The sequence below is a fragment of the Tripterygium wilfordii genome, chromosome 4 (assembly GCF_013401445.1).
Source record: "Tripterygium wilfordii isolate XIE 37 chromosome 4, ASM1340144v1, whole genome shotgun sequence".
Lineage (NCBI taxonomy): Eukaryota > Viridiplantae > Streptophyta > Magnoliopsida > Celastrales > Celastraceae > Tripterygium > Tripterygium wilfordii.
Window position 1 is genome coordinate 4,643,988 of NC_052235.1, and position 15,996 is coordinate 4,659,983.

Below are 15,996 nucleotides of genomic sequence, written 5' to 3' on the forward strand. Positions count from 1 at the left end.
AATATTTCTATTAAGTAATTTTTATGTCTATTCATCCATATTAAAAGAAAAGAAAGTTAAATGGAAAACTTGTCATTCTTAATAATAATTCGTACAGCTTTCGACAGTGATGGTTTCTATTATATTTAAGCTATTAAAGGCCCCTTTCCCTAATTTATTGTATTCCTAATCTAATACACTACCCTATGACCATGCAAAAGTAAGAAGTGACATGTATACTTGGAAGATGCAAGGAACTTGCATCAAATTGAAATCAACACAGCCTACCATACTAGTATATTTACATGTAGGGTTTTAATTATTAATTATAATTATAGGAAACAACTTCCCTGAATTTCTGCTAATTATTTAAGCTAAAATCATTAGCGGGGTTATTAAAGTCAAATGTGCAGCCTCTGAGTTTGGGGTTTTGATGCTCGAATGTTGTCTTTTTCTCATTAGTTACTATTATTTTTTTTAAAATATTTCTTGAATTATTCTCACTGATTTTTTGTTGGTTTCAATTAAAGCGATCCTAATTTAAAATAGTTCTCGTCCCACAAATGTGATTAGCTTTAATTGAAACCAACAAAAAATCAGTGAGAATAATTCAAGAAATATTTTAAAAAAAATAATAGTAACTAATGAGAAAAAGACAACATTCGAGGATCCTAATTTAAAATAGTTCTCGTCCCACAAATGTGATTAGCTTTAATTGAAACCAATAAAAAATCAGTGAGAATAATTCAAGAAATATTTTTAAAAAAATAATAGTAACTAATGAGAAAAAGACAACATTCGAGCATCAAAACCCCAAATTCAGAGGCTGCACGTTCATACCCTTATCTTGGATTACGGAACCCCCCCCCCCCCCCCCCCAACACCCATGTGATAACCGTACAAGCTAATCCTTATTTGTCTTTTCTTCAATTCTCGTGCTGTTTGCCTCTTCATTCTTGATTACACGTGTGCTTTTGTTCTCTAAAGAGAAGAAAATTTTTTTAAAAAAATTTGAAACTCAAAACCAATTCGGACACTCAGAAGCATTTATGCTTAGCATTAGTGGGAGGTTTGTAATAAAAACCACTAATGTTTGAAAAAGAGATGACGACCTTATAACCCAAAACCGTTGGTTTGTTACTATCTGGTTGGCCAATTTGGTAGATTGGTGTGTTTGTGTGACATCGGACATCAGTCAATATATACTGTTGCCTCCATATTTTCTTACCAAGTTTGTAAGCAGAAAAAGAAGAAGAAGAAGAATAAAGGTGTGCAATATATAAAAGGAATTTAAACAGAGTGGAATAATTATAATCCTATCCTCAAAATTTACATGGACCGGAGGGCCCATGATAAAAATGGCAGTAACAATGTGAAATTTGAATTAATCATATAAAATTCAGAGCATCAATGGCTATCAACTTTTAAGCTAATTACTGTGACACAATAGTAAAATCACCACTAAAAACAACCCCGCCCACAAAAAGCTAAAGCCAAAGATAAAATACACAGAAACCAATCTATAAAACCAAAACAAGACATCACAAAACCATCTCTCTCTCCACCTTCTCTGTCTTTCTCCCCGAGACCTTCATTTTCTCTCTCTTGAAATGGAGGCTCCACCGGAACTACGACAACCGCCACCGCCAAGTCAACTCAATTTAGACAACCTTAAAAGCCTCAAAGTCCTAGGCAAAGGTGCCATGGGCACTGTCTTCCTCGTCCACGACCAGGTCTCCGACCCGACTGCCAGCAATCCATTCGCACTCAAAGTCGTTGAAAAATCCTCAATACACAACAAGCTAGACGCGGACCGCCGTGCCCGGTGGGAGATCGAGGTCCTGACCAGGTTATCCAACCCGAATACCCACCCGTTTCTTCCTTACCTCCTTGGGTCCCTCGAGACCTCCGACTTTCTGGCGTGGGCTGTTCCTTTCTGTTCCGGAGGCGACCTTAATGTTCTCCGCTATCGCCAAAACGACCGCGTTTTCTCCCCAGCGGTTATAAGGTTTTACGTAGCGGAGGTCGTGTGCGCTCTCGAGCATTTGCATAACATGGGCCTCGTTTATCGTGATTTGAAGCCCGAGAACATTCTCATTCAACAATCTGGTCACGTGACTCTCACGGACTTCGATCTTTCGCAGAGTTTGACTAGGCCGACAATTAAATCGTTGTTATTTTCCTGTGAGGACCCGCAAGGAGGACTCGATCATCTAAACAAGAAGAATAAGCATCGCCGGAATTTTACGCGGTGGATTCTGTTGTTGCCGGAGGATGGGAACAAGAAAAAAAGGGGACTGAGGAAGGCGAAATCGGCCCGAGTTAGCCCGGTGAATCGTAGGAAACTGAGTTTCTCAAATGGTGAACGATCCAACTCGTTCGTGGGTACTGAGGAGTATGTTTCGCCAGAAGTGGTACGTGGGGATGGGCACGAGTTCGCTGTGGATTGGTGGGCTCTAGGAATTCTGACGTACGAGATGCTGTATGGCACGACGCCGTTTAAGGGTAAGAACAGAAAAGAAACGTTTCGGAACGTCTTGATGAAACCGCCTGAATTCCTGGGGAAGCCCAACGCTTTAACGGACTTGATCGGACGGTTGTTAGAGAAGGATCCCACGAGGAGATTGGGGTATCAGAGAGGCGCGTGTGAGATCAAGGAGCACGAGTTTTTTAATGGGGTTAGGTGGGACCTTCTAACGGAAGTGTCACGTCCACCGTGTATTCCGTCAAGAGAGGAGGGAGAAATGACGGCAGCGGGGGGAGTGGATATACGAGATTACTTCGAGAAAATGAGGGCGCCACCGTCGATGCCGCCATCTCCGTTACCTTCACCATCCTCAGAGTGGCGGAGAAATGTCTCGTTAACGGAATTCTGACAATACTCTTGAGGATCTGACACATGTAAGAGATAATTATATTTTTAGAATTATTTCTAAAATATGTATCCGTGTACATAGAGTAATAATTGGTAGAACGTGAGGAACGGCCAATTAGTAGTTGTTAGTTGTTGCTCACTACATATCTTAAACTATAAATAGTTTAGATTTCGTATCATATTTTATACACACTTGTTTATACTATTATACATACATGTATGTGTATATACTCTTCTTATTCTGCTATGCCTACATCCTACTTTGGCGCGTGCGTGCACGCTGAACAAGTAAATTGCAAGAAATGGAGGGATTTGCTTTTGGACAAAATTATGCCACTCCTCTTTTCCTTTCTTTCGTTATTTCTCTTGCTTTATTCTTCTAAAAGAATACCAACTCCTTTGGTTCCTTGCCTTGTGTGCAAAGAGACATTATACGCATCTAGAGGTCGATAGCTACTTTGTTGGTTGGTTTATGTGACAAAGTATGATCGCTTGCCAAGTGAGTAATTGTCACAACAGCGTAGTAGGTTTATGTGAATATATTTCTCATCCAACTTATGCGTTGTAGTTATCAGATTCATAAATACGGATAAGTACCTCATCCAATAAGCTTTGTGTCACATTTGCATACGTCATCTTGATTGATAAATCTTGCGACACTCCATTAAAACCCCAACTATGGTGATTAGATTGGATATTTGGATAGGAAACATACTATCACAAGATTGTGATGCGACATACGGTTGGAGTCATAAATCTATATACAATGAAGTTCTTGAATTTATGTTACATGTATTTCTTGAATTTGTTCTCTTAATAGTTGAACACTCCTAATCATACATCATCGTAAATCATATAGTTGATCTATAGAATTTTCTCGTCAAATTTAAAGAATCATTTGGCATAAAACCTCGAATGTACTCTTCCACCTACTTTTAATCATATTATCTACATTTTCACTAATCCCTCCGTCGTTTTAAAAAAAGGGTTTGTTTGTTTCATTATCTACTATTATTAAACTTATCTTTTATATATTGTATTTTAGTTCTACTTAATATAAGGACTTTAAATTATAAGATTTGCCTCTCATCATTTTGAGTTAACTTTCAATATTTTTTTCGTTCGTTAGAATTATATCATCCGCACATAACATTCACCAAAACTTTCACTTCGGACTAATCCCTTAGGCATGTGTAACTCCGAGGCACACATATTTTGGGTAGTCACAGCATCACTCCAAACTCTGGTAACTAGAGGGGTTGAGTTAACTAATTAATTAGAATTTCTGTGGTCTTCCTTGGTAAAGGTCTGGTTAATTAGAACAGTGAACACGTCTTCATTATTTGATGGTGGGGACATTTGAGTTTAATTTGACATCATTTCACTGACTTACCGAAAGCAAAGCATAATGACTGCACTGCTTATAATGTGATTAGTTTTTTTTTTTTTTTAAAAAGGAATTAATTGAGTCATTATCGAAATAATTAGGAGCTAGGAAAAGTTAGATTCCCCCATCACACGTGACAAAGCATACATGACAAGTGGACAAATTGATCTGAAATTATGGGATTGGCTTCATTTTTTTATTATGTATAATCATGTATACATAAGCTTTCTCTTCTTCAAAATTTATTTCCAAATGAACCAATTAACATCATTCGATGGTAGAGTTGTAGAAGAATCAGATGGACAAGCTAGGGAGCAAACCCGTGGTTACGATGATCTTCAGCGCCGCAAATCATGAACTTCTTCAGACAACAACCGTGCTGATAGTGCACGTGATATTGTCACATAGTGATAGTAATGTGACGTGATCGGTGATGTGTTCATTTTCTGTAGCAAAGGGTGCAAGTGAATAGAATTCGATATATTCGGATGGATAGTTAAAAGTTGCAAGGAAAAACATGAACGGTCGGACAATTTTCTTATTTTCTAGTAAAGTAGGGGGCCACCTAAGCAAAATATAAAAAGCTTGCCAACTGTGGGGCCGGGGGCATAGACTGCTTTACTTTTTACGGTAAAGTTAGGATACTAAAATCCTATTGACAATATAACCTGAAAAACTGAATTCCCTTGCAATGTTTGGATTTACTCCATCTAAGTTATGACTTTGTAACTTATGAATGGGGCTATAAATCTCATGTAAAATATAACAAAAAAAGTGTTTGAGAAAACTTGGGAGATTCAAATACCGAAAATTTATACAGAATTAAAGACACTTGATTACTGACTTATGTGAAAAAATAAATATTTTTGTGATCAAACAAAAGAATTACTCTAGTACTTTTAATTCTCCAGCAAGATGTTCTTATTGGTCATATCCTAAATCAACTTTAATATAAGACATTTGGTCATATTCAACGACTTAAGAGCAGATGTTTTTATTTTAACTAAAATAAGGGGGTGCTTTTGGATTTATACTACTCTAAATTCACAAGTATGTGTTTTCACATGTAGATAAAAAAATTTACAATAGAGAAGAAGGGTGGCAATTAATCGAGATTAATTAGCAATATCATGTGTGACAGATTTTTTGCTCACACGGGGAGTTGACGAGATTACGTAAAGAACTGAATTGGTTCCCTAATAGGCAATAAAACGTACCAAAATTATTGTACTTTGTCGGCAAATCAAAGGCTAAAATGTTAGGGAAAAAAATAATCTAGATGACTTTACGTGACTCCATAGGCCCACGTTTTCTAGAAAACAAAATAAACCAATTTGTCTTTTACTTATAAGACATTGGCATTTTACAATTCAATCAGCATTGATCCTTCTCATCAACAATTTGGTCTGCCTTTAGATGGGCCAAAGAGTGACTCAAACTCAATATTGGTTCCCCTACGTTCCTTTCTTAAAACAACAAGCCCCCCTCATGCATTGGCTCTAAAACTATATCTATAGTACGTGAATGCCATATGTATATGAATCAAAGCAACATGTGATAGTTACAAATTTTGACATGTAATTAAAATTTTCTCGAGAAAGTGACAAAAAAAAAAGGTGTTTGCGCCATAGACCATTGGAGGCAGTGGGGCTAATGATAGGGCATCCAGGACATGAAATGCTTTTGAGTTGCATATATGGCATTATATGTAGTAAGTATAATTGCCCGGGGGAGGGGGGGAGTTGTCCTGTTGGGGAATTGTTCGATGAATACAAATTAAGGTCTTTGAATTTTGATTGAATGTGGTGCATGGATGTCATGATCATCTCAAAGAGTGATAAAGAAGTGCATATATGGAGCATTCCAACTCTAGTTTCGTTGTTTTCAAACAAGGCATCTTTATCTTTTCCCATATGAAGGCTAGCTAGGACTAGGAGAATTCAATGGACTTTGTTTTTGGCTTTGTCCTTCTATTTGTAGTCAACTGAGATGATTTCTTAAGTCGCATTTTGCCTTTAGAGTTTTGTTAATGAATCTCTTTTTTACATTTTCATGATAATTATGATGGTTGAAGACCAACCACTTTGACAAAATTGATGACTTCAAATGGGGCACGTTGCCGATTATAATACATATTTAGCAATGTAAAAAAGCTTTCTTTTTCAAAGGTTAAATAAAGCTTCTTTTTTTTTATTGGTCGGTTACGAAAAGAAAAACTTTATAAGTTTATAGGTTTTTTTTTATTTTATAAATGTTGGAGTATTAACTTCAGCAATAGAGAAGTTTCCTCATGAGTCCTCAAGCTTCTTCTTTTTTCCCCTTATTAAATCTTATTAGTTATTTCAGGAACCTAACAGAAATTTAGGCTTTCATTTTTTTTTTTGTATATTTTAGAGAATCCAGTTCAAACACATCAAAAGTAATATTATTCATTATGTGCCAAAGATCCAAGTGGATTTTGTTCTCATGAATCGTCTCGAAGTACTTATATCCAGAAAACGAGTCACTCGCGAAATCAGAGTAGCACAACGGTATTATTAGATCCACACAAGTGATACTATCCTTTTTGGTCACTTGGATAATTTTGACTTTTGAACCTCAAAGCTTTATTTATACTCGTTCACTTGTGTAAAAGTAGTTGGACCTTTGTTTACATGTTACTCACCTATCTATGTAATGTGAATCCCCACACTACAAGTCTTTATAGTATGCTATATATTATTTAATGAATTCAGAGGGATGAAAAAGATCTCATTTACGAGTTTATGAAGACTACCCCTCTTTTTTTCCCTTCCATTCATCTCCTTTTTTGGCTCAAAGATGAAGATTGTCAGTTGTGGGCCGGTTCGTGGGTGTAAAAGGCCCAATATTTTGGCCTATTAAAATAGCTCGCGCCCACAACTTTATTGATCAATCCATCCGGTGAGCGTTCTTTACCAACTAGAATACTACAGTCTACTTAGCTCTTCACTGGATCGGGCCCAAATTTTTGCAATAATGGGCCTCTCACATTTTGATAAAGCCCAACTCTCCAGTTGATTATAAATCATCTTAAATCATGTACAATAGTTGGTCTTCACAACTCGTAAAAGTCTCCTACATCTGTCTCTAGTTTTTGAGAGGAATCGGGTGCAGGGCCTCGTTTTGGATCTTTATTGGGCCTTGGTAACAGTAGGGGCAATCAATTGTTTGGGCTTGTGAGTTGATCCGAGCAGCTAATCATAAGCCCAAATAGTTGTCCGAGTGGGCCTGCGGCTAGTTCAAACAAGTTCGTCCTTGGGCCTCAAGAATTGGGCTCGCAAGTTGAAACTTTGAAGTGCCTCATAGAATAGAAGGGCTTTTTTCGTCTTTCAAATTAACAAATTAAAGGAGATACTGAAAAAAAGAAAAATAAAAAGAGATATATCTAGTATTTTCTTAATTCGATCAATCAAAGAAGTTAATATTTTAACCGTTACGTTCTAGTAACTTCTTTTAATGCAGAGGTACCGAAGGAGTCATTTATCTCTTCACCGAATCCTTCACGTGCACTGCCACCGCATATTCAAGTCTAGCATTCAAATCAAAATCTACCAAAATATGTGAGTATTAATGTTCAAGTCTTCCACTCTAATACCAACAAAAGTAACTCGGTTGGTAATGTTCAAGTTGCGAGGTATGTGTGATCAAAATTTGATTTCAATAAAAAACAAATTTTTTAATGATTTTCAAGGAAATAAAATCTTCAACTTCAATGTGTGTATATATATATTTTTATTAAACTCCAATATACTAGTAATGGCGCAAATATCAACTTAATAATAAAAACGGGGTATCAATGCCCACAAGGGCTAAGCGGCTTCCCACACAGACAATCATTGAAAGCAAACGACGACGCTTCAAGGTGATCAAACGGCGACCCGACCGGAATCGGTCCACAGAAATGGTTGTGACTCAAATCTAAGTGCCCGATGAACGACGCCTTCGAGAACGATTCGGGGATCTGACCCTTCAAATTGTTATGCGATAAATCCAGAACCGTAAAATACGATCTCGGACCGAAAACGTCCGGTAAAACTCCCTCCAGTGAATTTGAGCTTAAATTCAAGTTACTAATACTCGAATTTAATAGTGTCGGCGGGATTGGACCGTTTAGTTTGTTAAAATCGATATTCAAAGTCGCCAGAACCGCCATTTTACCTAGAGGAGCAGGTATGGGGCCCGATATTTGGTTCATTGAGAGATCTAAATCGGCGAGACGGTAAATAGTTGTTACGGAAGCCGGGATCGTTCCACTGATTTGATTCTGGCTCAACAAAGCCCGGCTTAACATCCTGAGCCGCCCGAAATTCTGGGGCAGCGTTCCGGAAAGCCGGTTGTTACGCAAATCGAGATGCATCAAGCTTGATAAGTTCGTCAACGACGAAGGGATACTGCCGGAGATGAGGTTATCGGCGAGGTTGATAACAGTGAGCCGGTGGAGGCGGCCAATGTCGGTTGGGATGTCGCCGGAGAGGCGGTTCCCGATAAGGTCGAGGACACGGAGGAACCGCAATGACGAAACGCATCTCGGGATCTCGCCGGAGACTCCCTTCCAGTCCGCGATGATGAGGCTGGAGAGACGAGTGAGCTTGCAAATGGAGGGGGAGATGTATCCGGTCATGTAACCGGTGCGTTTAGCACGTTCAAATATCGGGTCCTCGGACTCTCCCCGGAGAGTAATATCCGCTACCCGGTGGGACTTCGGGTCGCAACTGACGCCGTACCAGTTGTGGCAACAGTCGAGTCCGTTCCATGTATTGAAGATGCCCAAGTAGGGCTCGTGTAGGGCGTTCTTGAAGGCCAAAAGAGCTGCCCTGTCTGACGGCGGGCAGGAGTTAACGGCGGCAGTAACGGATAGTAGTATAAGAGTAATGTAGAAGAGAGAAGTCATGTTTGTTGATTGGTGTGGTCTGTGTGTTTGTTGAGGATTTGTTCTATTCTCCTCTCCTCTTCTGTTCACCTTGGGGAGTGAAGCATGTGCATGGTTATGGGGATAAGATAATAGACTACGTTATTTATAGATGGTGTCCGGATTTTGATTTTTTTTTTTTGACGATTTTGCCTCCGATATCATATCAGTTTCTATGAATTTCATTTGGATTCTTGCCTCGTCACGGGGTGTCAACTGTGAAATCATAGACCCATGTTCACCATCTTATCCCATTCAGGTGAGATGTCTTAACATGTGTTTTAAAGATTTTGAGGGAAATATAAAACTTTAACAAATCCTTTTTTTTAAAAAAATACACTGAGAAATATGATTTTCATTTGAATTGAATTTTAAGCACATATGTTTAATCCAGTCGATTGTCAATCAAACCACCTCTCATCGGTAATTTTAACAAATCTTGAAACCTCAAATCACAGATAAATTTGCAGTCGATGATTTTATTTTATTTTATTTTTGTTGAATTCTTCTATATAATTGTACCTTTTATATTTGTAGGTTTAACATTATAAAGATATGGCCAATATTGGAGGATAGAAAGGAGGGGATGGAGATGCAGCATAGACAATAATTGAGGTTAAAAGAGAGCAACATGCAGGGGTGATTGAGCAAGCCCATGTGTTGATGACCACGTGTCATGTCCACTCCATGAGTACTGGATTGGATCCACGCAAACCAGATCTGCTCCAACAAACATACCAATCAATGACGAACCACCACAGCCTGTGTTCGTGAAGAGTTTGATACCCGAAAAACATCTAGTTTTGAAGACTGGAAGCGAAGATGCATCTTCGTAGAGATCGTGTACTAAACCTGCAAAAGGCCTCACTCACAGCAGCAGATCCAACAGGAAGGAATCCTCAGAAAATGGGTTGGGTCAAGCTCATTAATCCCTGTAATGAAAACAACAAAGAATTGAACTTACTTTTTTGTGCAGCTAGTAAAACCCTTGGAAGATGTCTTTTGTTCAATATGGGGCCATTAGAAGTCGGTGTACTTTGGGATTGTACAGTAGGACCTAAATCTTTGTCTCCCCAATTGGAGTCAATGATTTGGTCCTTTTTAGGAACTGGTCCATTTATACTTAAATGCAATTAAAGTGACATATGACTCAACAACTGTAGATATTGGGCATCATGAGGAAAATAATCAACGTGGTCCCTTCACTATTATGTCCACATTATCAGGATATCAAACAAATTAAAGTAAAAGGTGCATATGCTCTGCATTTGGTTTATAATTTGAGAATTTTAGCATTCATAGGATAGCCGAGATAAGATAGCATTTCAATCTATACGAAAATGTTAAAGGAAATATTAAGATGATGCACATGAATCATGTGACACCAGATCACACACATTTCACATGATTCATATGAAATCATACTTGTTCATCTTAACATCTGGGATATCTAAGACAAAAGGGAAAAAAAAAACATATGAATCCGTAAAATTATTGTTACCACCTTTATAATTCTTCAAATGCTATTCAAACAACCGTTTGGTTACTGAAATAGCATATAGTAGCATATACTTCTTCCCAAAAGGAGCGAGCCACAATTGGTTGCTTAACTGACAATAAGATTCTGATTAATAACATTAGGGGCAAATTAATTAAGTGGAAGTTTCGGACAACCCGGACAAAGCCAGTGGTTACAACTTATACAACCTCATCCAATCAACTAGATTTCATCTCTGGACTTCTTGGGACCAGAGAAATCATTTGATTTTGTATGAAATCTGACAGCTGTCTAGTGTATATATCTTCATGTAGCCGACCTCGAATACCATTATTGTTGCGATTGTGTAGCACTGTAGTGGCAATTATGAAACCACCTTTAGAGCCCACCACACCAACCACTACCGTCTCCATGACCCTCCACCGCTCCACGGTCCATTCATATGATTCTGCCCAAATGTCCTGAACACATTAATGGTCACTAGCTCCTTTGTACTATTGATATCTAAACATGATAATGAACGAATGGTGATCTTTATACTCCAAAGTTTAAAGGATCACATTTTTTGTATTATGAGTTGTCCAAAATTTCAGATTTCTAGAACGAAACTAATTACTATGTGTGCAGCTATTTGTAAATGATACAAACATGTGAATTAAGTATATTGAAAGCATGGGTTCTATCTTGCGGACTCAATATATAACAGGAGTGCCAGAGTTTACCATGGACTATATATGTTCCATGTTGTGCCAGAATCCAGATACTGGGGAACGGATCACGTGCAATGCGCAAGACATGGAGCATAACAAGGAGAATCGTTACTCTCTCCTAAAAGAGAATTGTAACTCAAGTCAATATCAGATTTGAGAGGCTAAAACAAGATTTGCAACCCAATATGAGAAAACAGAACAAACGATCATAGCTATAGACTTCTACAAGGTAAAATACATGTAAAATTATGATAGGGGGTTTACCTGTTGATTCTTTGGGTGCAGGGGGGCGAAAGAATCCCAAATTCTGAGAACTGCGCAATGGACATTCATGTACCTAACATGGTAGAACCTGCAACTATGCAACTAGTTAGGTACTTCTCTTATGGTCCTGTAACAGTTCAGGTCTACAAAATTTTTACAAACGAAGCTGAAAGTCAATCTAAAGAGGCGGTCGATTCCCATGCAAATTTGTTGGAGGCACATTATGAAACTGAGCTGAAGTGACATTATGAAACATCATCAACATCATATTGTGAAATTGGGCCGGCATCACATTAGGCAACAATATAGGCTTCATGTCAGAGGTTTCCTGCCAAAAGAATTAAGAATGTTAAGATTATAAAATATACATGTCAATTTTCACTAGATTAAAAACACAAGTAGAAGTCAGTACATTTAAACATTCTACATTATGGATTGAAGAGGGGATAAAAATACAGGTGCAAGTGAAGCAGTTGTTATGAGTGAGCTTCATTCACAAAGATACGTTTATCAATTTACGTTTACATCAAACCAGGATAAAAGAAGATACAAGAAAGAGAAGTGGTAGGTGAAAAAAAAAAGGATTTGTAAGAAAGACATGGAAACAAAATATTAGGGGACAGCGGAGTTTTAGATTGTAACAAATGGCGAAGAATAATCTACACAACAGAGTCAAACTGATTTATATTCATAGATTCAGGTAGCTTTGAATGATGACGACAAAACTAGGATAAAAGAAAAGTTGCTCCAACTAAAACGGTATTAAGATGAGAGTATCACAAACCATTTGGTGAAAGCCATCTTTAGCCACAGTACTCACAGTTCCTAGCAGAGATACCTGTAGTACATGAGGCAAACAGCATCAAATGAAAACAACACCACCACCTGATAAATGAAGATTGTAGCCAAACCCGTTCCACAAAGAAGAGGTGAGGCAGAGAGAGAAAGAGAGAGAACCAACATGTTTGACCTGTTCTCTTCTAGCCTAATCATTTTCATTGCCTTCCTTCTGCTGACCCTAAGGTCGCTTTGGAGCTTTATTTGTATCAGACAGGATCCGGTATTGATATGTTGCTAAATTGATTCTCTTCATCAACACCAGAAAAGGCATGAAGCTCTGATGTGGTAGGTTGACAGAGAATCCTCTTCATCCAATATCATGGCTCTTAGACATAAATCATTATAAGTCGGACCTTAGATTGCACCTCATCCAATTTTTCACCAATGGCATCTCTGCTCATAGCACAATTAGCCCATCGATACAAAACATGTTTAGATGGGATGCTTAATATTCCAAACATTTGGAGAACAACAATAGCATGTCTGCAAAGATAACCTCTACATTCAAATAAACGGCAAGAACAATAAATGTCAGACTTCGATTCATTCCATTCCACCATATAATCCTGATTGTTTTCAAAGTCCTTCACACTATAAGTTGTGGATATCTCGTCCTCATTTTCTTTCTTAAGATGACAAGCAGGTACTCCCAAAACTTCAACTTGAAATTTCCTGAATATTTCATGTGTGACATTTCTTTCTCAAAAGGTGATGGGGACTTGAGCTCAGGCGTTTCATGCCAAGCATCAAAATCTGCTTTGGCTTCCTCTTCATACCTATCTTTGAGAATTACCTGGTTTTGTTCTATGAACTCTCTCAATGATGTTTCCCCATGCACATATTTGTCAAAGTCCTTCACACTATACGTTGTGGATATCTCGTCCTCATTTTCTTTCTTAAGATGACAAGCAGGTACTCCCAAAACTTCAACTTGAAATTTCCTGAATATTTCATGTGTGACATTTCTTTCTCAAAAGGTGATGGGGACTTGAGCTCAGGCGTTTCATGCCAAGCATCAAAATCTGCTTTGGCTTCCTCTTCATACCTATCTTTGAGAATTACCTGGTTTTGTTCTATGAACTCTCTCGATGATGTTTCCCCATGCACATATTTGTCAAACCAGGAGGTCAAACTTTCAGCACATGATGTTGTAGACAATCCAGCAAAAGATACATCTCTCATGAAAATACGAACCCAACATCTGCGGTCTTCGTACACTGAGTGAATCCATTCTACTCTCTAAGATGAAATTTGTCAAGCAATTTTCATCACCTCTTTTCAATAGTTCCTCTGTCCATGAATTAAATATACATTTGTTAAATTTTAACATGAAGCTATCATGCCAGACTCAAGTACTCGATTTGCCTAGGGATCATTTCCAATATGTGCCACGAGCAGATACAATATCGTTTTTATGGCATTGTTTTTATCAGTCAGTATAACCCGTGGAGCTCATTATCCCATTGCCATAAACCATGTTTGCATCAACCAAACGTAAATATAAAAAGTTTCATCGGCAATTAAAGCACAACCAAGCAACATAGGTTGAATATGCTGATTGGTTATTACCACCGGTCTTTTATTTTCCACTACATGAAGACAATTCAGGTTCTATTCAAGCTAGTCCAAGAAATGTTCAATTCTACAATCTATAACAATCTAACTTTCCCACTCAAAACTAATTTGAGTTGCATTTAAACTAATCCCACACTTGTCATTCTTGATTGATCTAATTTGACACAAACCATCTAACATAAGATTTTTCAAGCTACCTTCATATGCAACACTACATGCAAATATAGGCTCAAATTCAAACTGAAAACAAAAATTATTCATAAAGGTTGCGTAATCATGCTAAGACAGTGGAACTGAGAAACCTAACAACTCATAACACTATCAAAAGAACAGCTCATGACCATACTGGCCTGAAAAATTCTTCAGTAATCAATACAGCAACCCAAATTCCCCAAAACACACAACAATCAGTGCAATGCAATCGAAATAATTAAACCTAACGAGTTAAACCAAAATGGGAAGCCTTACGATGCGTACGATGTTATATTGACTGCTCCTGACTTAGGGCAAATGAGGGGGAAAAAAAGGACAACGGTTACCGAAGATTGAGATCGGGAGAGATTGAAAACGAGGGGCAAAAGATCTGAACGCAACGGAAACGTCGTCGGATAAAGGAGGTCGAGGTTCGAGGAGATGGGGTCCTACTGTTCTAGAGTCTCACGTCTCACGGGCCACGGCACGGGCTTTTCACACAATCACCATTTAGTCCGCAGGCCCATCAGGCTCTTTTATTGCGTTCACTTCCCCTCTCGAGGTCTTTTAGATTTTTTTTAATTTTTTTTTTAGATTTTAGAGCTAGTTGAATGCATAGGCAGATAGGCTTTGATTGAAAACTGGGCCGGACTTTTTTTTTTCTTTTCCCTTTTGCTAGTAAGCCGGGAAGGGAACTCGAAATTGGGGTACCATTAAGTCTCGAATATACATTAGTCACCTCGATTGAGCAGTTGTTGGTCTCACCCAGGCTTTCTTAGTATTCTTTTTTGGGTTTCTTGATTGTCTTAGTCATTACACTGATCCTAGTAGAATCATTAATATCCTCAAAACGATGCATCAAATCAAAATAATCATGATTTTACAAATCTATGATGAAATCCCAATCAATGGCATCCCCGTAAAAGGCAGAAAAGTGAAGGGAAAAATCATTATTATTCAGTCGTCATAAGAGCAAAAGTTGTCGTAGAAAAAGCAATCTCCTTTTTTTCCCTCACAATGGAAGTTAAAAAAATTGGTTACTCAAAGAGGACATTATTCGAACAGTTGGAGTCCACATTTTGAGAGAGAATATATATATATATATTCTACATGGGGCTCATCCAAATTTGTCTACGCATCTATATATGAATGATTTGACACAATATGTGAGGCTATTGGCAAAGATTGAATTAGGCTACGTTTGGTATTGTCAATGAAAAATGTCAAATATCATGAAAATAAGCCGAATCAAAATTAATTAGTGTGAAATGTAAGGATACCTAACGTGCTCAGGTAGTCGAGCTTCCTCTTTTCGTTTTTCTTTTTTTTCCATGTTTTGTGTTGTATTCTTTGAAGTTGAAGATCTGAAGCAATGAAGTTATCATATACGATAACTACATTTTCTTTAAAATTTTATTATAAAAGTCAATATTAATAGTGGATTTCATTAAGTTTCTTATAAATTTGTGTAATAGATCTCGAAATTTTGAGATAAAAACTTAAATGATGATAAAAATAAATATGATTATCTATGCACGTGATCCAATAAAAATTTGACAAAGTGTTTTAAGCTTAAATTTTTAAATTTGATTTAAAAATAAAATATCAAAAGAGAGACGAAGACATGGAAAAGGGGGAAGAAAAAAACAGAAACAACATATCTAAAAATCAATATGGGTGGTCATTATCATGCAATAGTGGGCCTCTCCACATATAAAAAAGATGGGGATGAGGATTGTATATTAA

General features: G+C 37.6%; 3 protein-coding genes across 9 annotated transcripts; 1 reads left to right on the plus strand and 2 right to left on the minus strand.

The window, feature by feature from the left end:
* The first annotated feature begins 1,436 nt into the window (after positions 1–1,436).
* Positions 1,437–3,140, plus strand: LOC119997765 (serine/threonine-protein kinase UCNL-like). Its single transcript, XM_038844952.1, has one exon. The coding sequence runs from the start codon at positions 1,590–1,592 to the stop codon at positions 2,853–2,855; it is 1,266 nt and encodes a 421-aa protein (XP_038700880.1). The 5' UTR covers positions 1,437–1,589; the 3' UTR covers positions 2,856–3,140.
* Positions 3,141–8,009: 4,869 nt separating this feature from the next.
* On the minus strand, positions 8,010–9,282 carry LOC119996508 (DNA damage-repair/toleration protein DRT100-like). Its single transcript, XM_038843168.1, has one exon. It carries the CDS (start codon positions 9,151–9,153, stop codon positions 8,056–8,058), a length of 1,098 nt encoding a protein of 365 aa, XP_038699096.1. The 5' UTR covers positions 9,154–9,282; the 3' UTR covers positions 8,010–8,055.
* Positions 9,283–10,649: 1,367 nt separating this feature from the next.
* LOC119997861 lies at positions 10,650–14,744 on the minus strand. Of its 7 annotated transcripts, none has more exons than XM_038845074.1 (5): positions 14,536–14,744; positions 12,428–13,773; positions 11,644–11,971; positions 11,392–11,497; positions 10,650–11,117 (listed from the first exon to the last, which is right to left on the minus strand). In XM_038845074.1, exons 3-5 carry the CDS (start codon positions 11,710–11,712, stop codon positions 10,888–10,890), a joined length of 405 nt encoding a protein of 134 aa, XP_038701002.1. In that variant the 5' UTR covers positions 11,713–11,971; positions 12,428–13,773; positions 14,536–14,744; the 3' UTR covers positions 10,650–10,887. The 7 variants fall into 7 exon arrangements, 5 of the variants coding, with proteins under 5 accessions (XP_038701002.1, XP_038701006.1, XP_038701001.1 ...); XM_038845078.1 differs by having other exon boundaries at positions 12,428–12,481; positions 14,527–14,744; XM_038845073.1 differs by having other exon boundaries at positions 14,527–14,744.
* Positions 14,745–15,996: the final 1,252 nt, after the last annotated feature.